This window comes from Dermacentor andersoni, chromosome 5, assembly GCF_023375885.2.
Source record: "Dermacentor andersoni chromosome 5, qqDerAnde1_hic_scaffold, whole genome shotgun sequence".
Lineage (NCBI taxonomy): Eukaryota > Metazoa > Arthropoda > Arachnida > Ixodida > Ixodidae > Dermacentor > Dermacentor andersoni.
The window spans coordinates 76,915,462-76,939,445 of NC_092818.1; the positions used below are offsets into that span (position 1 = coordinate 76,915,462).

A 23,984-nucleotide genomic window follows, 5' to 3' on the forward strand; every position below is an offset into this window, starting at 1 on the left:
ACCGCTGCGCACACGAGGAACACTGGAGAGGTCGAATTAACCGAAATGGCATGCCTTCTCGTTCGAACTAAACCGGTTTTCCTTCCGTAAAAATGTATACTTTCTGGCCGGAACAATACTGTTCGTTCGAATTAAGCGAAAAGTTGAATTAAACGAGGCGAATTAACGGTAGTCGACGGAATATGAAATGCTCAATATGTAGCGCTGTATTTGCTGCGTGAAGTATGGGGCCACGATTTTGTACCGATGGCTTTTTCCAATGCCATTTCCTTCTCTCTCTCTTTTTTTTGCGTATTGGCAGCGGCCTGAACGAAGCTACGCGTTGTCATTGCATTCAGCGGGCCGGGAATGGTGGATGGTAGGAGTGGCCTAGAAACGGGCTGACTGCATTGTTACAATATAGTGGACCAGATGACATTCAGTTTCTAGATGCAGCCAGTTATTGTCTTCGAATCTCATTTCGGACATTATATGCTAGTCCTACAGTTATCTGTCCACAGCTTACAGGCTTCCCTCAGCACCTTTACGCAGTACGTACATTCCTTAATTATAACAGTTCTGAGAGGCGCATTTGTTAGGCTGAGTTTCCTGGCACTATCTTGAAACCTTAGCGCCTGTATATGCTTTTTGGCACCTTTTGGTAACACTTCGTTGTCCTTCGCGCCAACGTGTTGATTTTCTGAGGCTGCGAAATGTACTTGACATTCCAAATTTTGATACGATTCATACGACATTTCGGACGGTAGATCCTGATGGGTGCATTGGCATATAATCGTTCACATCACATTGTAAACATACTTGGGTAACGGTTGTCACAGTGAACTCCGCCTTCCCGACTCACTGCGTGGAATATAACTGCTCTCATCACCTCCTCTTCCCATGTCTAGCAAGCCACTTCTAACTTAATCCTATGGTCCCCGACATCGTCTCCGGTTTTCTCGCTGCCCGGTTTGTTCAGCGGCAAATTGTGATGTTTTGAAAGACCTGATGCGTGTAGACGTACGCTGTGGGAAGGAGAGGTCGTGAGAGGCGGCTTAATTCCGGGAGAAGCAGACGGGACATGTTAACACAACAAATGTTGTTACTACGGGAGTATCCGGAAAAAAAAAAAAAAACACGCATAAGAGAAAAGGCGAACTCAGGCGTTCATTTGCAAATGTACATTATCAGTAGGGAATCACGGAAATGCGCCATTTTGAACGCCTGCGAACAACACTGACCATTACGTACACTGCAAAGAATCACAGGCTTCACGCGCACGCATCCGTAACAGACGGTTCAGATTGAGCTCTCAACCGAGTGCAATGTGCATGGGGTTTGACAGGCACCTCTTTTCGCATCTATATTAAAACAGTGCATCCAAGGCCAGTCGCGTAGTTCCGCCTACGTAAGTAAATTTGGCTTTTCGGCCCAACAGCTGTGCCTAGAGCGCCATGGCAGGGGAAGAAATAAAGGGTTGCATGAAAGTCACATCTTTATAGGACCAACTTTGTACTTGTTTCGCATTACGCATCTATACCCAGGTCGCCTAGGTTGCTATATTCTTGCGATTTTTTTCTCATTCTGTTTTTGTGCAGCCTCCTGCCAAGATATTTCATACGGCGGGATTTCAGCTTGCATACTGGGTCAGCAATGAATACGCAACTAAATGTGCATACTTATCCTCCTGTGCAACCAACCAACACGGTCATCACGTACGTTTCGCGCAAGCCAGCCTCCCCCCCCTCTCCTATATATATATATATATATATATATATATATATATATATATATATATATATATATATATATATATATATATATATATATATATATATATATATTGGCAAAATCGCTATGTGAGGAGTAAACGACTTATTTTGGGAGCTATTCTGATGCATAGGGCGTTTATGTACCAAGGGGAAGAGAATCCGTAACATTGCATTCATTTGAAATTTTCGCTCTTAAGAAAACTACGACACATTCACTAAGTATTGAGAGATCACGTGTCAGAAAAACAACTGCCTTCTTAGTTAGGAAAGGTAGGAAAATGGTGACTAGTAAGATTCACTTCCTGCTTTAAGCTATAGAGCAAGTAGCACTACCTAAAATACTCACACTGTTAGTGAAAAGGTCGTTGTGAGTACTTTATAACTATATATGTTAGTAATCGTTAGTCGTGACATTCACTACGTTTGTAGCACAGTTACTGATACAACTGAATTGTAATTATGAACAACACATTGGGGGTCTATTCAATTTCTAATTGCCGCTTGCATTGACATATTTAGTTGATGGTATTGTAAAAGTATAATGAGGCAAGATGAAAGAGAGGAGAACAACATCCTTTAGTTATATTCATTAAGTATTAATCTACGTAATCCTTAACAGGGACATGATGGCACAATGACTTCGGGTAAAAATTTACGCGGCGCACAATGTACGATGTAATCGCGAACCCCTCGTCAAGCTCCGACAGATGCTTTTTGTTTGTGGTCCTAAACACCTTTGCGATGTAGATAAATATTTTGTATGATTAGACTTGTCACGTTTCCCTCGGACTAATTCCGTTCTCATCGCTCAAATTTCTTCCATGTATTTTTTTTTTTTTTTCTTTATCCATCGACTCAGCATTCCCGAGAAGACCATGCGGTACAGTTTCTCGCGTTTTGCTTCCCCTTGCTTTATTGTCTTACCTGACGTCTGGCGACGACGTTGCCACTAGTTTATATATCGTATTCGTTTTTTTCTAAACATGAAACACATTTCAGTGCACAGTGACAGTGCACGTTGATGCTATAATGACGCGAGCAATGGTATAGGCTTGACTGCTCAAAACGATTTAAGCAGCAGTCTTCACGTAATCTGTCGGGTGATGAACCAGCCGTAACCTGCAATGGGCCTGCGCCTGAATTCGTTATAACGGAAGCCTCTGTAACTTTTCCAGGTGCCAAAAAAAAACAAAAAAAAAAAACAGAACGTCTTAGTTTGTAGTAAAACCGCGTCGGTAGCCCGCAGAAGTTGCCTTGGAACAACCAAAGCCCAACTCATTTGAAAATAATTTTCTCCAGCACGCCATTGTGTCTTACCTGCAGTGTTGGCGAGGACTTAGATCACCTAATTTCTATTTGTATAGTCGCTTTACTACCTTAAGGGCTGTTTCGAGGAATGCTTTCGACATGCGACATGGCACGCGACTTCAGCTGCAGGCGTTGGTGCATGGACCGTGGAAATGTCGAGAATCTCAACTACGCCCCACCGAAGAGTTTATAGCATTCCTGTCGGGTACTAGGCTTCAACGGGACTCTGTAAATAATTTTTGTGTTAGTATGTGCAATTTTCCCTTCTGATATCACTCCCTATCTTTCATCCCTCACCATCTCAACTAGAGTAGAATGCCAAGACTGCCACTAATTAAACTTCTAGAGATATCATGAAGATTTATCTCCCTCTCTTTCCAACTATTTTGACGATGCCACTGCCTCTCGATACAACTGGGAGATGACGTCGCCACTTTATTTGCGAGTCATGAAGCCGCCATGGCGTCGATTTCGACGACGCAGTAATTCGAGCCTCCAGTGTTAAACTAGATTTGAATTTACTTAAGGAGTGAGTTGACGACATTGGAAATGCTGGCAATGCATTTGTTGTCGGTTGTTGCGGAACACTTGAGTGTAAATGAAAAGACAAAAGTCATGAGGACTCAGGAAAAGCAGAAAAAGAAACATACAGCGCACAACTGCCTCCCGTTTTGACGTCACAGGCAAACACACGAGAAAGCGTTTTCGTTCTTGGCACAAAAATACGCATTATTGCTTTCCAGCTTACTATAATAGTGCGTACGCTGTTCGCAAGTGTCATGGCGACTGCAAAAGCGTTAAGAGAACGTAATATGTGCCTAATTGCCGTGATAACGCGAGAAGCAGAAGCTGCTCGCAACGGTGGTCTCAATGGTGATAGTGAGAAGAGGAAAGTGTCTGTATACCTCAATACATTTTACAATTGCATTGGTGATCGCACAAAATGAAAAAAAAAAGCAGCCACGAGTCAGAGGACCAGTAACCTCATTGCGCATAACTGAATAAGCATTCGTATTCGAGCAACATTGACTGGCTTAGCTGCAGAGACACTAATTGACTATCAGCGGCAAGCTTAGATATGCACGCTGTAACGTATCTCTTAATGATGGCGGTAGTAATTGGCATACATAATTAGTACAGCGAACGCAAAAGCCTTGCTTACGCAATAGAATACTGTATTCAAACTGCGGCTACAGTGCAGAACGCTGTGCCGCCTACTGCGGATCTACGGCCTCACACTGCGCGCGCAAAGGTACTGGGTATGTTCGTCTCAGCTTCGCGGTACGTAAGACCGTGATCTGCAGGCACACCTGGTCAATCAACAGGCCACACGAACTGAAGCATTTATGCACGCGTGTCCCTTCTGCGCGACACCCAACAAGCGTATGTATTTATGCACAGGGTGCCCACGTGTACGCGCTGTTACGCGGCGGAAAACACGGCAGCCCCGTATCTACCTGCTCGCACGCAGCGTGCGTTCGCGTGTGTGGGAAGACGCCGCTGCTGCTGCGAGGAGAAGCGGGGGTCGGTCGCCCGTAGATCGAAGCCGTGCGGCCACCGCGCGCGCGTTCACCTGCAGTTCGCAGCGGTCCGAAAAAATAGGAAGGGGGCCACGGAGGAGGAAACGCGAATGGTTGCAGCGGCAGCAGCGCAGTGGACGAAAGCGCGCGCACACGCACTCGGGCTGGGGGGTTGGGGGGGAGTGCGGAGCTGCGTTTTCACATCATCGATCAAGCGCCGCGCGGTCGGCAGGGGATACGCGCTGGACGTTGCGAAGCGGTGGCGACTACGGCGGACATGGGCGAAGGTGGGAGGGTGGGAAGGGGGGCGACGACGCTGGGCAGGGGAGGGCGGCCCGCAGGCGTCGTCCGTGTTCGGGGCGACGTGAGCCGAGGGCGAGTGAAGGGGCACCCGCTGCTGCAATATGTACATAATGACTGCGCAGAGCACGTGAACGACGAACAAAATAGAGAAGCGCAGGTACGTACGTATATACGTACACACATACGCGCCATGCATGTCTCATCCGCGCACGCTTCCCTGTGTGCCGCAATACACAGCAACGCAAAAGATGCGTTGGAACAGTATCACTAAAGCACGATGCTGTGAGCTATTTACTATGTATAACGAGAGCGCAAGTGCGACCACATTCCGGGCTCCACGGCGCTGCGACGTGTACAGGCTTTCTGTAACCATGCCTGCGCATTCATTCAAGATAGTCAACAAACATCAGTACGAATAACTGTGCGACTGCATGAGACAATCGGAATGTGTCATAAGAGTAGCGCGGCAAACTAAAGACCAAAAGTGAGCTACACAACTACTTTCCTTGCTCTTTTATTTTTTTTTTTTCCTTGGCGCTGTTCATGTGCATTGAGAGAACCCAAGATGCAACTTTAGCATACGGCCTGTGTTAGCATAGAACGAACAAGAGAAAACACAAGACGACGTACAACGGGGCTGCCCGTAACTTAAGGATAACAAAATAATAATAATAATAATAAACTTTCGCCAAAGTTACGCGTGCCGCGGTTTCGATGAAGTATTTCAGTTGCGAGTTGTGTCATTGTCCGCCACCTTGTCTTGTTCTGTTTGGCGCCTAAGGCTGAGGCTGATGAATCAATATCTATACAAGCTAGAGCCCAATTTCAGTTATTCCGCCCGAAGGTTAATTTGGTCGTAGATGCGCATTACGTCTAAAAACTGGTCACAATAGTCGAAACCGACACTCCGAACAGCAGTGGGAAACGGGAAAGAAAGAAAGGAGAGAGTGAGAAAAAAGGATGGGATTAAGCGAGATCGCTCTATCTGCGTTTCGGTTTGCTTACGCCACTTTCAGCCGCATTGTTTCTTCTCTGTGTGTATGTGTGTGTTTGCGTTTGTGGTAAGTAAAATAGGCTACCTACGTAACTTCAGTCGTCGCAACGAGCCTGGCGCGCCTCGGTACGAGGACGCGTTACGTGTGTGTACGGCGCTCGACTGCGCGTCGAAAACAGGCACGTGCGCCGAGGGGGACGAGAAAGAGGCAAAGTCGAGAGAGGGGGTCCGTTTGCGTATTCGCAGCTCGTGCCGTCGCAGTGAGTGGATTGCGATTGTCGCCCTTGTAGGACATATCGCGCTGGATAAGCTGCGGGGTGGCTTCGCCCCCGCGGCCCGCGCGTTCGTTTCGGCCTCCGCGCTCTTAACGACCGAGCGTGTGGCGCCTCGTATGCGATGCACGTACAGAATAGGCGCTGCCTCGCGAATGAGAAGTGGAATGCGGATGACGTGCAGCAGGAAAAAACAAAAAAGCAACGGACGGTTTGCGCGTTGGGAAGATTAAGAACACGAAAAAAGCGAAAATGGATGTCCCCTTGCTCTCACAGTTCTTAGCGCACGGATAAGCGCTACTACGATCGACATATGCGCAAAAGTGCATTTGCATTTCGCATACATCGCGCGAAAATAGATATAACTAGTTATATTCTGTAACACTTGACGGTATGCTCTCCCGCTTAGTAGTGGTGGTGTTGGTGGAGATTGGCGATAATATAGCTCAGTTGGAAAATTTTCCGTTGGTTGTTGCCGTCATGCATGGGACTTTGGAGGTGACGTGTAGAGTGCACCTGACGTGCGGGAGTCGAAGTGTTTGGGCGAGCTAAGTAACGACTCGCTACGCTTGATTTTGTTACGATGCTATTACGTAAGAAAGGGTATTTCCACCTTTGAAACCTCGTCATTGTAGGGCGCGAGCAAACAAGTCAGGCGTAAAATTTGCTTTATTCGCGCACCGTTTCTTCTGCGAAAGATTTCTTATGTACCCTTGCGCCCACGCGCACACACACACACACACACACGCACGCGCGCGCGCACACACACACACACACACACACACACACACACACACACACACACACACACACACACACACACACACGCACACACGCGCGCGCGGACGGACGGACGGACGGACGGACGGATTTTTTCCGCCGCTTGGGTTTTATGAGGATAATTTTTTGTTATACTTAAGCCTACAGGAATACTTTCAGAGGTTCCAAGTGGGCCCTTTCTGCATCTTCAGGCGACTCCGTCCTGTATGGCTGTAAATTTCATCATATTATCAGTCCAGCTAATTAGTTGATGCCCTTGACTGGTTTTCATTACCCTTTCGATCGGCTCTGTTACTCTGTGCTTATGTGCGCACGCCAGGCTGCCACAATTTTAGTACTATAGTTCGCAACTTGTACCAAGATTGCATTTTCTTAACATATCTGGTTCATGAGTTCTACATGCGCCTTATAGAACCGGCACGAATGAACGAGCGGGCCCTTATTTTGTTGTTGTTGTAAAATTAAGCATTCCATAACTACACCTGCGCAGTTGGTACACGGTAATGACTAAATGTGGCCTCGTGCGTACTCAGCCAATTGGTCAGGACTTCATCAACGACATGAGTTTAGTGATTTTGCCACCCACTAGCATTGCTAACGTGCCTCTACCACGTTCCTTAGCAATTTTGTACCTCCGCTACATGTTGGTGCTGTATATTTGCATCATAGGTAGGAAATGCTGTGACTACGGGCTATGCCAATACAGCCTAGGTAATGAACCTTTATCCATGAGTGGCCTTTGGTGTTCAAATACTTTCTTCAGCTCGAGTTCCTAAAATCCTTCCGAAGTTCCTAAAATACAATGTAATAATGTGAACGTTCATTTTTATTCATATTTTTGCTTATATAATTATGTGAAAGAAGGAGAGCTGTCTGAGTGGATTATCACTGCTGTGGCCGTCTTCATCTATACCCACTGAGGGACTTCTGGTGTTCACTTTATCCAACTGAGAATTAGTTCTCGTCTAGCTCTGCTTGTCAGTTAAGTTGAAAATACATTTATTGATACTGCACATTCAGGGCGAGCTTCTACTCCAGAGTGGAGCTGCTTGCTTCTTTCGTTGTTATTTAAGTTAAGGAAAAAATAAATAAAGGGAAAGCCGCACGGCGCGAAGTATCTCGTTCCGCCTGTTCGAGTTGACATAGGCTGGGATGAATGAATTGTCGTAAAACAGAGGAACATCTCTCTGCCAACATCGCATGTGCATTTTCAAGTAAAGACATAATAATTCAATAAGTTATTTTAGTGCTTCCGATGGAATTATTTCGTGTTACCGAAATTTTGCTACAGCATCGAACTTTGACCACATAGTTGCAGAAGAAGCAGTCGCCAGCATGTACGTTCAAGCTGCGAAAGCAACAACAACAGCTCCATTGGTATATATATACTATGCGGTAACTTACACCACTCTACAATCTCTACGGATCTGTTCAACAGGTGGTAAACGCCCCAGTGACGCTCCAAGAGACGCTCATGTGAAGCAATGGCCGGCTTCAATCGCCAGGCTAAACCCGCCTGCAGTTACGACAAACGACCACCATCACCATCACACGACGTTACAACGGCGAGTCAACTTGCCAAGCGAAAGAAACGTTGCCTTATAATGTCCGGTCACTCTTTCTCTTCAAACGAGCCTTATCATACGAAGGACCGTATATTGTTAGTGCACGAATCCTCTAACTCCCTTCTCGCCGTCCTTTCGTTAGGTTCTTGTCACGTTTTTAACGACTCAGACTGCCTCTAACACGATTATCACGACCAAAAGCATATTTTGTATCCAAAGCGAAAAAAAAAAAGAAACATCTACAGGCTGTGCCTTAATCCATCATGGCTTCACCCTCTATATATACTGGCATCCACCTTTATACAGGGCGTCGAGTGATCTCATTGGAGAAGGCTTCTATCTCGCCTGTTTAAAAGAAGAAAAAAAAATCACCGCTCGGAGAAAGCAATCTTTCGCGAGAGCGAAGCGCCATGGTTCCCGCGCCGTCAACCTTCCGCGGCTGTCTGCTGAACGCCGACGACCCAAGATTTATGCTGCCCTACGGCAAAGTGCCGCCAAGCTAAAGGATACCTCCCAATTCCAACCTTGCATTCGTTCTCTGCTTCTTCTTTTCTCCTAACTCCGAGTACCTCCCTTCCGACATGCGTAGAAACTGGTCATAATTAAGCTCGGTGGTCCGCGCCAGTCCGTGGTAATTAATTTTTTTTTCGGCTTCTTACCCTGCGCCGCCACGATGACGGGCGCAATTACACTCGCAATCGGTCCCCAAGCTTTGGCGCGCAATAATTAACAAGAACGCCCGCGACGGTGTTCTCGGAGTAAAAGAAAAAGCCGCTGCGCTGGCGTGCGCGCGCACCACACACACACACACACACACACACACACACACACACACGCGCACACACACACACACACACACACACACACACACACACACACACACACACACACACACACACACACACACACACACACACACACACACACACACACACACACACACACACACACACACACACACACACACACACACACACACACACACACACACACACACACACACACACACACACACACACACACACACACACACACACACACACACACACACACACACACACACACACACACACACACACACACACACACACACACACACACACACACACACACACACACACACACACACACACACACACACACACACACACACACACACACACACACACACACACACACACACACACACACACACACACACACACACACACACACACACACACACACACACACACACACACACACACACACACACACACACACACACACACACACACACACACACACACACACACACACACACACACACACACACACACACACACACACACACACACACACACACACACACACACACACACACACACACACACACACACACACACACACACACACACACACACACGTACACACACACGTACACACACACGTACACACACACACACACACACACGCACGTACACACACACACACACACACACGCACGCACACACACGCACATGCTTGCGGTTGGCGTAATTCGGCTCGTTACGCGACGATGAGTGAGAGAAACACTTACCTTCGCAGTACTGGTTATGCGCTTGCCCTTTTAGAGTATGCTGTGCATGAGGCCAGTTGCATCAACATAATCAAGTAGACAAGTAACTAAAGATCAAAGTAACAAAACCAGATAACCTTGCCGAAACTCTTCTGAAAGCATTCCTCAAGTGGCAGATGGTGCGCGCTGAAAGCCGCTGTAAAAAACTGCAGCGTGGCTTTAGACGACCGGGCCAGGGTCCGTGAAAGTGCGCTCTTATGCGCCCTGAATTCTAATGAGCTCCGCGGAGACGCTGTTCTCAAAAGCGAGAATTGCTCTTGGCGCTGTTGGGAAGAAACGGCGCACCTAAGTAGCTGACATTGCAGAAAAATAACACTTGTTGATTTCATGACATCGTGTGACTTTCAAAGTGTAATGAATAATCTACACAGGTTCGGTGCACTTGCGCATCATTTATCTCCAGGGGTCCGTGAATAGCGATTTTTTGAGGCCGAATCGAATACGAATAGCATATAGTGCCAGAAGTGAATCGACTGGAATATGGAATGGTTTTCGAATAATGAGCAGCCGTCATCATAATTATTATAAAACGTAGTTCACATCCTAGTATTCTTATAAGTTAGCTGGTTTCTGCTATCACACAGTATGTTATGAATCGTTGTTTATTGAAAGAACAAATAGAGCATTAGGAGCAAGCAAGTAGCTTCTTCGCAAATGATCGCAAATGATCGCTGTAGAGCGTGTAAAGTAGGGCTACGTAAGCGACGTAGCCTGCTCCGCTACGCAAGTTCTCATGCTTTATGTCTATACTATTCGTGGGGGGGGGGGGGGGGGGTAAAAGTTTACGGTTCTTTGGCTCCAATTTTGTGTTTAATTGGGCGCAGTAGACATCTTGAAACATGCGAAAAAATATTGGAAAAATATTCGCGTTTACGAATGAATAGTGACTATTCCATTCGAAGACCGAATCGAATACGACACTATTAATTTGGATGTTCGAAAGTTTCGAATATTCGCACACACCTATTTATCTCTGTAAACGATTGCTGGTAGGCTAGTTGGTTCTTGACAAATAACGTTTTCGTCGCGTGGGTCTTGTTAGAACTATGCAGTGCAACTTAGCATTCATTATCTAGGTAGGATTAGTAAAATTGTGCGCGCTCTCGTTCGAAGGTGACCGCCGTGATGTTTGCTTACATGAGCATAACAGATGTGCAGCGCCTTTATCTGAAGGGTCATTTGAACTAGTGACTGCAGACAAGATATGGAACCCGGCAGTGGATTCACGGATGACATTTCTGAATGTTTATCATCAGAGTGTTAAACTTAATTTGTGGGGTCTTCGTGTCTCACAGGAGTACCGACCACCGCGGGTTCGAGCTTAGCGAGCCATAGGGCTGCGTCAACCGTCAGCCTCTAGCGCCGCTGCGCGCAAGCTCAGGCCACAAGGGGTTACCGAGCGACGCACGCAAAAACACAGTATTGCCCTAAGTTGACGGAAACCGTTTATTGTGTCCGACGGCACCCGATACTGCATAAACGCCCGATCCCGGGGCGGCTCGGAACCAAAGGGGTCCTGCACCAGAGGCGGGAAATACAGTCAGGGGTGCCTGTAGCACGTCGCTGCGAGAGCACAGTCTCAAGCTGGGACACGCCGCTAGGAAAAGTCCCGGCGGCTATGCTACTAGCTCTCGCGATAACCGATGGGCCAACTCGCGAGAGCTCGGGCTATCTCCTTCGGCTTGGGCCTCCGATGAGTGCGGCTCGGCGTGGTACGACCTTGCGCGAGCGCTAGGCACCCGTTCTTCGGCCTAGCGTCCGGACAGGATCAACACGAGGTACGCGCTCCCCGCACGGGCGAAGGCACCGTGCGTGAGCTCAGTCCTGGTCACAAAGGTGTCGGCGGACGAGAGGAAGCATGTACGTAGCTGGCGCCGTCCCAAGGAGCCAGAGAGCCGCTACCGTCATGGCAGTAGCCACCAGGGGCCACTTCGTGACGTCACTAGCTCCGCCCTCACCGCGAACCACCGCGAGTGGAGCGCCACCACTGACAACTGGTTCGGAGCCAGGACGGTGTGGCTTAAGGATTGCAGAACATAGTGAAATGCGCCCGCGCTATGGCACGTCGAATTCCCCAAATGCCAAACAACTTTCACCATTGTGCATCCCTCTTTCTATGTCATCATCATTCCTCATCACACCTTTATGTTCCCGTTGCCTCCCCCTCCCCCTTTTCAGAGCAGTAGGCTAGAGCGTGCTAGCTCAGGCCGACCTCTCTGCCTTCTTTCAAATAAATCTTCCGTCTCTCCCTGATGGCCAAGTTATATGCTGTAAAATTTACATTGGGCATCGATAGGAGCAATACTGAATATTATGTAGCTCGTCTAGATCTAGAGAGGTAGTTCTGGTTTGCTACGTCAAACGGGGGAAGCGAATACGGGGACAAAGACAGAAAGCGTAAGGGAAGAGAAATACAGAGGAGTACATACGAAGTAAATCGCATGCACCTTATCTAGTGGTAGAAAGCACCATTCTCAAAGTCTGTAGACCTCAGTAATTTGAGCAGCGCAGAACAGCCTTCTGCGTGTAGCTGATTTGGGAGCGCTGGTCTAGAACTTCGCTGTCCTGATAGTAGATGATTGTCAAGTCTACCAAGCACTGCGCACATCACTTGCCTCTCGGCACTTGCTAATTGCAGATTGAACTCAGCGTTTTAAAAACTAAAGCTTTCTTGGCATGTTACCACCACTTTTCCGTATCGGGTACTGTTCCTAGACTCTTTTATCATGGGCCGATAATGGAGATAGTGCAGTCTAAAATCCGCCAATCCTGATGATAGCGCATAAAAAAATTGAAACAAACCGACGTTCTTTCTACTCCCCTCACGCGAGGGACGACACGATAGGGTACCGAGTCTAGAAACAGTACCCGATACGGAAAAGTGGCGCTAACATGCCAAGAAAGGTTTTTGTCTTTAAAACACTGAGTTCTATCTACAAGTACCAAGTGTCTAGAGGCAAGTGATGTGCACAGTGCTTGCTAGACTTGACAATCGTCTCTAAGCCAAAAACCTCGCCCCAGATTTGCTGAGGAGAACTGTCTTTCATTGACTTCCACTGGAGGTTCAATCATGTTCCAACATTTTTTGGGTATTTATCTGGCATACCTGAAAGCTCACGTGGTACTGGCTCAAGTTGTCCGAGGCTACGCGTTCATTTCCAGGTCGCGGCACTTTCATTGTATGGAGAAGGAATGCGGTCACACTCGTGTACTTTGGTTTATGTGACCGTTAAAAACCACTTGTTGTAATAAGTAATCCTGAACGCTTCAGTTTAGTACTGATTACATTCCAAATCCTAGTGCTTACGTGCTCGACGCTTATGATTAAGTTCGTGTCTATGACGCTCCGACAATTTTTTTTCTTTTGCAGTGCCGACGTGTGCGGGACAATCGTCAGTATCAGGTAAGAGCCGCATTTCCCAAAAAAATTACGATTTTCAACGCATCTTTTTCTTTTTCTTGCTTGACCTGCAAGAAAAAAAATAATAAATAACACCTGTTGCAACTACAGCGGTCGAGCACCGTACAAGCGTTGCTTCTAACATATACTGGGTCTGTATGCGCAGCCGTGTCTGCGTTGATGTCATGGCGTAGCGGCTTCTGCTACACATGTATATATTACTGCTTTAAACCTCTGTACCGCCTTATACAAGGTTATACATTTATACATCCGGCTACGGCTGTGCCGGTAGTCTGAGCTCATCAAAGAAGAGTACTGACATCACATTTTGTTATTTGCAATTATTTTGTTTCTACAGACCAGTTTGTGTTTGTAGAACTGCCACATGCGAGTGCCGCATTCGAGTGCCACATGCGAGTGCAGGCATATATAAGGTGCGTAACACCCCTGTTTTCATTCATTCATTCATTCATTCATTCATTCATTCATTCATTCATTCATTCCATTCATTCATTCATTCTTTTTCTTCCATTTTTCATTCTCTCTTTCTTTCCTTCCTTCTTTCTTTGTTTTGTGAGCAACGTCATGGTAGGGCGGTCAACGGTACAGAACTCTTATACGAGCGAAAAGCATTGTGAGCGCTGCCTCTGTTTCTCAACCGCAATACTAAATGGGTGTGTGTATATATATATATATATATATATATATATATATATATATATATATATATATATATGTACAGACGAAAAGTAAGCAAATTATTATTGGTACTAGTTATTTCGTTGTTATTATTACTTGAAGAACCGTTAGGTAAGAAAGCCTGCATCTTTAAAGATTGCGTGTGCTCTAATGATGTATTATTTCTAGCGCAGCCTATCACAGCCATTAAAAGCCAATCTTGCAGACATTAATCTTTCTTTCTTCAGGCCATACGGTCGAAGCTGAGTAAGACAACGAAAAACCTTTGTCTGATGCCCAGATATTTTTTTATTTGTATCTTTCACTTATTGACTCTTAAGGTAGTTTGCGCGTTATAGAAATGTGGGGGTAAAAGCAATTAAGTATATAACATGCAGCCAGCACAATTACAGGCAACATACAAATTGCCACAATTTGAATACTTTAGTACCATCTTAAAAACAACAGCGGTGAAAAATTTATTTCTATCCCCGCCAGTATTCGGAACGGATTATCCAGAATACGGACTAATTCCTGAAATTACAGTTACGTCTTAGTGCTTATGATCATTGCCCTGTGACACGTAGCTGGAGGTATTCGAAAGTGGCATTGAGGATGAGTCATATGTATACAATATATTGTGAAATACATGCATAGAGACAAGATCTAGGATGCATGAAGTAAAGCTCGAGTGTGTTTTATTTTAGTTATTTCTTTATTTTCTTCATCACATTACAATCTAAAAAGAAGGGTATGAAGGAAGAGCCGTTCGCTGACGGCTTGAAGGGTCCCTCGCCCCCGATCGAACTGTACTAGAAGCGGCAAACGACGGGAACGTAATCGGTGTATCGACAGCAACAAAGATAAATGTCATTAAAAGTAAAATACAAGCTCTCAACAGTGGCTGTGAAGAATTGCCTGGTCTATTTTCTTGTATAACCTGAACATAACCGTTCTTAGGTATTTATTCTACGTACACCAAAATAATACTGGTCTCGCTTAAAATTATTTTCGATGGATCGATGCCTCTTTCGCAAGCCTTATTCCATTCACGCGGAAGGGTATTGTTGAGTATTTGCCTACCACTGTTTGAGCTGCAGTGTGGAGCCTTCCATTTTTCTCTTTCTTAGACACTTATTCATTAAGAAAAAAAGTTTTCGATCTGAACAAAAATGAAATATGACCGCCTGCAACAAATGCAATATTCACGCATTAGGTTGGCTTGATATAAATAAGTTATTTTAGTTAAATCAAATTTGCTGAAAACCAAGCCAATTGATTGCCAAGTCAATGCATAAGTCATGTTATGCTCAGAATCTTCCTTTCTATGCCTAGAAGCCCCGACAGGTTTGTTGCAGTCGTTGTTCATGAAATAAACAAAAACAGTAATGTACGTGAGAAGCAAAGAGCGCATTATTTATCATTAATTCCACTGACTTGGGAATGAGGTGCCGGTTTAATATACCAGCTATACGGCTAAGTTTTGTTAAAACAGTATTCACATGATAATACCATTACAATAACTTTGAGAAATAAATGTATACTGCTTTTAAGACGTTACTATCTCTATCGTTGTGCTCTATAGGAAATTTCACTCTTGGAGAAAACACCTGTTTACCCTTCCAACGAAAAATGACAGCCTATGTTTTCGCAGTATTAACCTTTTAACTTGTTAGTTGTGCAGGCCAGTCCTTTTTTGGAAGGCGTCGCTTGCTTTCTTGAAAAGCGTGTATCAGGCGCAGAAGAAGCAAATAATCTCGTATCGTCCAGAATAGCTAAACTAACCTAACCTAAACTAAACTAAAATTAACCAGCAAAGCTCTAAGAACGCTGTGTTGCACATCTCTGAAATTATTTGCTTCCGGTTTGACTCAATATCATCCATTGGAAGGTAATACTGCTCTTTATGCGACAGATAAACTTTTAAATAATTTAAGCGGGCACCAACAAATGCCCTATATATTGGCTTGATTTTTGCAAACAAAATGTCATGGTGTATATATAATCAAATGCTTGAGTAAAATCTACAAAAATTCCTGCATCATATAGTTTTTCTTCTAGTTTTTGTAGTAGTTATTAACTTTGGTTTAGCAGGACAAGCTATGTTAATATATTCTCTGGGAAATCATACCGTGACATAGTGATAACATAGCTTTCACAAATGGTAGAGCGACGGATAAAAATAACATATTAGAAGCGTTTAGAAAATATAGAATGAATAGGCACTCGTAGATAAATTGAAACGTTCTACTTATCTTCCTTATATAGTGTCACTCGCATTTTCGAAGAGAAAGTGTCATTTGAAATGCAGAGGTGAAATATGTGCGTTAAGCCCTCGCTTATCAATAGCATAGTTAACTTGTTCGAGTTAAATATCATCGACATCGCAGCTCCCAGCATTACCGGTACTCAAGAATGTTGACCCCCTCCCCCGCTACCCCGCCATCGTTGCTTAGCGGCTATAGGGTTGCGCTGCGAAGCACGAGGTCGCGGGATCAAGTCCCGGCAGCGACGGCCGCATTTCGTTGGGGGGGAAATAGAAAATGCCCGTGTCCTGTGCATTGGGGGCACGTTAAAGATCCCCTGGTGGTCAAAATTAATCCGGAGTCCGCCACTACGGTGTGCCTCATAATAAAATCGTGCGTTTGGCACGTAAAACCCCAGAATTCATTTTAAAATGTTGAACAGACTTTCGCTTCAAGTGCTCCCTGCCGAAAAAGAAAAAGAAGAGAGAGAGGGAAAAAATCCACGTATCCTGGGCCCAAAGTGTGGTATTATAGCTTTTAACAGCGTCAAAATATCTGTAAACAAAATAATCGTTAATAACATTCACCATTGCTTCTCCTGTGATGAGTTTTTCATCATGAAAAATTCTGCGCACTTGTTCAGCCCTTCCTTGATTTCGCCCGATCAAGGAATTCAGTTTATTCCTTGGTAGTTATATTCGCTTGGAACATGAAGCGAAAATTGGAAAATGATGCATTTTTCAAAATTTTTTCCACCCTTCATTTAGGGCATTGCGGAAGCGCCTGAAAACAATTAGGACCTTTTCATGACCTGGTCGCACGAATTTTTTGAAGAATTTATACTTATCAGTTGTTTTTCATGACCTCGCGCGCTTGCCACGCTTTTCGTAAACCTTTGCTTTTCACACGACATATATGTGGGAAGTGTTTTTTTTATACACACATAGAAGAAAGGCTCGATAACAATAATAAGCTAATTCTAAAGATGAACCAACCAGCCCCATTGAACACACTGCTAATAATAAGCTATATTTGCACCACTGCAGAATGAAAAACATTTTTCCACGCACTTTGCTGATTCCTGAGGGTAAACACAGCTGTAAGTGACACGTGCTTGTATATATAAGGAATACCTGGAGTTAATATTATAATTCCGTTGTTTTTTGCCCGACCACATATTGGCGTGTGGTCACTAAAAGAACCGGGAAGAACATCAGCATCAACAGTGGATTTATCACACTTAGACACAAATCGATAGTAGTCTCTGGAAATAAAGTGAGCCGTGTAGAGGTGTCTATAACATTTTCACTGCTATTGCAAGAAAGAATATTTTCAAAGTGAAGCTTTTCTTAACTATCAGAGTTCTCTTTATTTGCCTAATACAAGTCGAGGAGTAGTTAGCTGTTGTAAAACGAACTTTCTCATGGTCCCACAGCAGAATACCCCAGAGACCGACAGAAAGGACACAATACAATTGAGACCTGCCACACGGGCAAACATGTACCTTGATATAAAAAAAAAAGGAAAGAGATACGGTAGCATTGATTTTTGAATATTTCTAAACAAAGTGTAGCCTTAAATATCAACGAACTTATGCGGTTCCTCCCGCTCTGGTTTTACTTACTGCGACAGCAGCAGGTCTCTTAAAGTGGCCACCGCCATCTTTTCAAGAACAGCTTATTTGCGATGCATTCAAGGTGGTCTTCGTTTGCCGCATCATTGATTGTTGTAGCCTGCATGTGTCTGCGCTGCAATTGATTGTGGACCACAATGTAGAAATGGTCACTGTATTTTCATCCCATAGCCGCCAGCAGACAATATCGAAAATACGTGGGTGTAAGAAATACTCAATGACTGATGAAGTAAAAATAAAAAGGCTCTCTTCGACTGAATTCTCAGCCAATTTTATTGTTCAAGAAGCCATAGCAGTTAAGTTGTTCTTTTGATCAACATGTTGCTACATAAATCGTACAGATTATATGCATTTTGTTCATGGTGAGACCTTTGGTGAGACCATCCGTTTTCACGTCAATGCGCTGATAAACCTGCAGGACTGTACGAAGAGGTGCTTGCAACTCATACCTACGGCGCACTCATTTTAAACACGCGTGTGCCAGACACCGCCCCGTTTTCTGGACAAATGCACCGTTATTACTACTTACTGGTAGTCAGCGACTTTCCCACGGGGATTTTAAACAACAGATGACGTCTCCATAGGCGAAAACGTTTACAACGAGGCTCTAGCGTGCCCTCCATGCACACGTCGACTCGTTACATTCTCGAGCTTCCTGTTGGTGCTGAAAATCGAGCGATCGAAGCGATGAGCCTCCGGAAAGCGAACGTTGGTGCCGGGCGTAAACAAGCAGGCTGCATGCAGGCCAACGCAAACAGGAGTAAACTGCAGGAGAGGAGGCGGGTATCTGCTACTGAGAGAAGGAACGGGGCACGTTCACGCCGAGCAAAGAGTGCGCGGATGCGAGGCTGAGAGAAACTAGAAAGTGGGGGAAGTTCACGAGGCCGCGCATGCGCTCATGAGGACGATGGATTTTTAAGGGCAGCCATCGACAGTGATAGATGCACTTTGCAGAGCGCGCCGCACTCAGCCGAAAAGGGAAATACGAAGGGTGAGAGAGGGAAAGGTAGAAGGAGGAGGAAGGCGGGAGAAAAATGGCGAAAGGCCGCCATTACGGCATGCCGAGGCCGTGTGCGGGTAGCTTCTCTGGCGGCATGCGCTGTTGGCGTCCGTTTGCGCGCGCTTGCATCGATTTACAGGTGATCGTGAGGGGCCACCGAATGCCCCCTTTCTTGCGATCGTTGTACTGCTACGCGTATAGCTGCTAATGCAGGGCAACCGCGCGCTCGAAAGCTTACTTCAGGCCCGGATATGAACTTTCCGAGTGATTTCGTGACATCGGGCGCACGATAAGTGATTGCCTGATGTAAACATAAACGTAAGCGTTGGCCTACGTATCAGAGAGAGGCCGCCCTATTTGTAAGCGGTTCCTTCCCTAAGTAGATGCACCGCACATAGAGGTGTTGTGAATCGTAAATCAAGATTTGAAATTTGAAAGCAGGAGCAACCGCGCACTATTGCGTCACCGTTTTTGTTTTGTCGTAGAAAACGGTAATAAATAGGTATTTGAATAATATGAATAATAATAAAATAATTATATGTATGTGGTTTAACTGATGTAGAAGAAAGTCACAAGATATTCGTTTCACTATGGCTGAGCCTGCGTGAGTACCTGCTACGCATTTTCAAAGCTAAATCTTGCATGAGCTGCTTTATGAAAGAACAAAAAAAGTGCTAGCGCAGATGCTTGCTCAAGCAGTAAGCGAGAATCATACTTGTTTTGATAGTCAGCATTCTGTGCCCTGGGAACAACTAGTTTCTTTTCAACGTTAGCATGACATAGTTGGGCTAGCAGGGCAGCTTCATCCTTCTGAAACACGACACCTTAGCTGTCGAGCTTGTCTAGTGGCATCAACACTGAGCAAACTTAAAGTGGCAGAATTCTTGCAAGTAGAATTGCAATTTATTTGTACCAGACCACTAATTCTATAGGAGGCTGAGGTCTCTATGATCGCGGTGATCGAAAGTGATGCTTCATGCCTAGAGCCTAACCGGAGTAGCACCTTTCTTGGAGTACGAAGCCTGCGTCCCGCGACTGCGAATGCGTTTTGATTGGCTCGGCTTCCCAGATACATCTTTTCAAACATGGGCTCTTCTACTGGATTGTATCTTTCTATTTCTAGTTTAGCCTAGCGGTGCCCCAACCTGTTTGGATTCGTGTGTTGGTTGAGAAAGACAATAGTTGCCAAAAGCGCTAGAATAGATCTAGAAAAGCGTCATCTTTTTACAACACTTGTAATGGTGCTTAATAAGACGATTCGGGCTGACAACAATAAGCCAGCGATTATACTACGGTCTATGGTCATAATATATACAAAACTTATCTCTGCTGTGGTTTCCGGCTGGTTTTGCATGTTTAACTGCAACTTCTGAGTTCTGACAGATCCCGGCACAAAGAGACTGCCGCACGAATGCCTCTCTATGTGATCGCCAGTTACCCATGCCTTGCTCTAGCTGATTCCAACATGCGCCTGCAAATTTCCTAATTTCATCAGCCTACCTAGTTAATGGTCCGCCGGTTATCTTCCCTACCCATTACATGGCCTGCCCAGCTCTATTTTTTTTTTTCTGTGAATGTCAACTAGAATACCAGTTATCCTCGTTTGCTCTCTGATCCACACCGCTCTCTTCCTGTGTCTTAACGTTACGCCTAATATTTTTCGTTCCGCCGCTCGTTGTGCCGTGCTTAACTTGTTCTCGAGCTCCTTTGTTGACCTCCAAGTTCTTGCCCCTTGTGTTATCACTGTAGAATGCAATGATTGTACACCTTTCAACGACGCTCAAGTTTTGGTAATGTTTGCCGTATGCACTCGAACCCATTTTTATTGTGTAAATTTCCTTCTCATGACTAGGGCTCCCTGTGAGTAAGTGACATAAATAAACGTCATCCAGTGCAGACTCTAGAGGCTGACTGGCGATCTTGAATTCTTGTTGCCTTGCCAGGTTAGTAAACTTCATCTTTGTCTTCTGCGTATTAATCTTCAACCCCACTCTTGCACACTCTCAGTTAAAGTCCTGTATCATTTGTCGTAGTTGTAGTCCCCAGTGTTGAGGAGCAGGGCAATGTCATCTGCAAACCAAAGGTGGCTGAGATATTCGCCGTTGGTCCTTACTCCTAACTCTTTCCAGTCTAACACCTTGAATACTTCGAAGCATGCAATAAATAGCATTGGAGAAATTGTGTTTCCTTGCCTTACCCCTTTCTTGATAGGCAACTTTCTACTTTTCTTGTGGAGAAGCAAGGTAGCTGTGGAATCTTTGTAAATATTTCCTAAGATATTCACTTATGCTACTTGTACTCCTTGATTATGCAATGAATTTATGGCTGCTATTATCTCTATTGAATCAATTGAATCATTTATGAGAGTATATGCAGAGGTTGATTGCACCCCGCCGATTCCTCAATTACATGGTTGGTGACATGGCGGTGATCCATTGTAGAATATCCCTTCCTGAAGTCAGCCTGTTCCCTTGGTTGATTGAAGTCGAGTGTTGCCCGGATTTTATTGGAAATATAACTTGGTGAATATTCTATACAATACTGAAAGCAAGCTGATGGGTCGATAATTCTTTTGTTCTGGAACTTCTTCCCTGTTATGGATTAGTATAATGCTGACATTCTTCCAGCTCTCTGACACACTTGAAGTCGTGAGACATTATGTGTAAGGGTCGCAAACTTTTCACGCGTGATACCTTCGCCATCTTTGATTAAGTCGACTGTTATTACATCTTCTCCTGCCTCTTTACCTGGGTCATGTCTTGCAACGCCCTTTTAATTTCATCGCTGGTTCACCACTATATAGAATGAAAGTATCGTGGCTGCTTTGGGTACTGTACAGATCAGCATAAAATTCTTCTGCTGCTTTTTCTATATAATCGAAATTGCTGATGACATTGTCCTCCTGATATTTCAGTACGTGCATCTTGCCTTGTTCTACGCAAAGTTTTCTTTCCTCACTGATTTCATGCTGCTGTCATATTTTCCTACTTCCTCACTCTTTCTCACGTTATAATTTCGAATATCGCTTACTTTCTTCTTCTTGATCAGTTTTGACAGTTCAACGAATTCTACATGATCTGTTGAGCTAGACACTTTCATCCTTTGTCGTTTGTTTGTTAGGTATTTCGTTATTCGGGACAGCTCACCTACTGGTTGCCTTGGTGTCCTGCCTCCCACTTCAATTGCTGCGTCTGAAATCAGCCTAGTTACGGTTTGCTTCATTACCTCTATGTTATGATCTGTTAACTTCATCTTCCTGTTCTGACACTGCGTATTTGTTTGCGAGCACCAGCCTGAATTCGTCTGCTTTTACCCCTTCTACGTCTAGGTTGGCTTGTTATGAAGAAATAGAAGAAATTATGTTGCCCGCATGGCTAATTTTACTCTTTCTCTCTTCAAAATAAGAGAAATCGTAGACCTCACTAACCTATGGTCACTGCACTCTACCTTACCTAGCACTTCTACATCCTGCACTATGCTGGGATAGGCGGAATATGAAATCTGTTTCATTTCTTGTTTCTCCATTAGGGCTTTTGCAGATCCATTTGCTGTTACTGCGCTTCCAGAAGAAGGTATTTATTATTCGGAGCATATTCCTTTCCGCGAATTCTACCAACATCTCTCCTCTAGTTTCCTAGAATCGATGCCGTAGTTGCCAACTGCTTGTTCCCGAGCGTATTTTCCTCCACTTTTGTATTGAAGTCGCCCAATTGAGTATAATATACCGAGTTTGCAACTTTCTCATTGCCGATTCAACACCTTCATAAAACTGGTCTATTTCTTCATAACTATGACTGGAGGTTGGAGTGTAGGCTCATACTTCTTTTAATACATACCTGCTATTCTGCTTTATTACAACTGCTTACCTCCCATTAATGCTGTCGAATTTATCACTGTTGCCCGCTATGTCCTTATTGATTAGAAACCCTAACCCATATTGTCTTATCTGGAAGAGCTCTATATAGCAGAGGATGTGGCCGTTAGTCAGCAGTGTACAAGCCTCACCAGTTCTTCTATCCTCACTATAAGGCCAAGAATATCCCAGGCCATGCATGATCTGATAATTCTTCAAAGAGCCCTGCTCTTTGACACAGGGTGACACAGGGGACAGGAGGTGTGCGGCCGAAGGTCACTATAGGTGAAAAATAAGTGGGACTAGATTTTGTTCCTGCTCGTACTGCAAAAGCTTTCAAAAATTCTGTTTTCAAACACATTGTTTTTCTTCTAATAAATAAGCAGTTAAATATCGTCGACCAGATGTTGCCTTATTTGTGGCCTCAAGGCTAGCTGGTGCAAGAATCTAAAAGTGACGTCGCCACCCGTCTTTAGATTTTCTGTCTCTTTCTGGCACGCATGCCAGTCCTCACACTCTTCGTAAAAGCCGCACATGCTCAGCATTCCATGGTAGTGACCCACAAGTCGAGCTGAACTTGATGCTTTCCTCTAATTCTGGTCTAAGTGCTCCTTTTTCTTGACCTTTCGAAGGTCATATTTATAAACTTATCCTGCAGGACAAATGTGCCGATCCAGTAAAGAACGCCATTTTTGTTATTCAAAGCATTTTCGGCTTCGAGAACACAAGGTAGTCGATAAAAGTTATTACTTTAAAACTGGGAACAACGATGTAGAGTGAGAGACAGTGCTAACAGGAACAAAACAAGTCTTCTTCTCAAGGCGTGGCTCCAGGCTGAGGCTTCCCTTGTTCGCCCACTGCGCTATTGAAAGAATTGCATAATATCGATAATAAAGCCCCGCTACATCTCTTTAGAGGCCTGTGTAGCGTCTTAAGAGAAATAATACATGAGAAACGGGGGCGTAACTTGCGTTGAGTTTTCAGATGGGTAGTGCTATCATCGTTTTAAAAAATAACCAACGTGAAATGGTAGAAGCGGTACAACCTTCCGCTAGCCTAAATGACCGTATACTGCATGCTGCAG

General features: G+C 44.8%; 1 protein-coding gene across 1 annotated transcript in view; it reads left to right on the forward strand.

Moving 5' to 3' along the window:
* LOC126530796 (uncharacterized) overlaps window positions 1–23,984 on the forward strand; it is a 581,130-nt gene that overhangs the window by 541,688 nt on the left and 15,458 nt on the right. Inside the window, exon 9 of the mRNA XM_055070478.1 lies at window positions 13,461–13,493. Within this exon, the coding sequence (XP_054926453.1) occupies window positions 13,461–13,493 (33 nt within the window). The remainder of the gene's footprint in view (window positions 1–13,460; window positions 13,494–23,984) is intronic.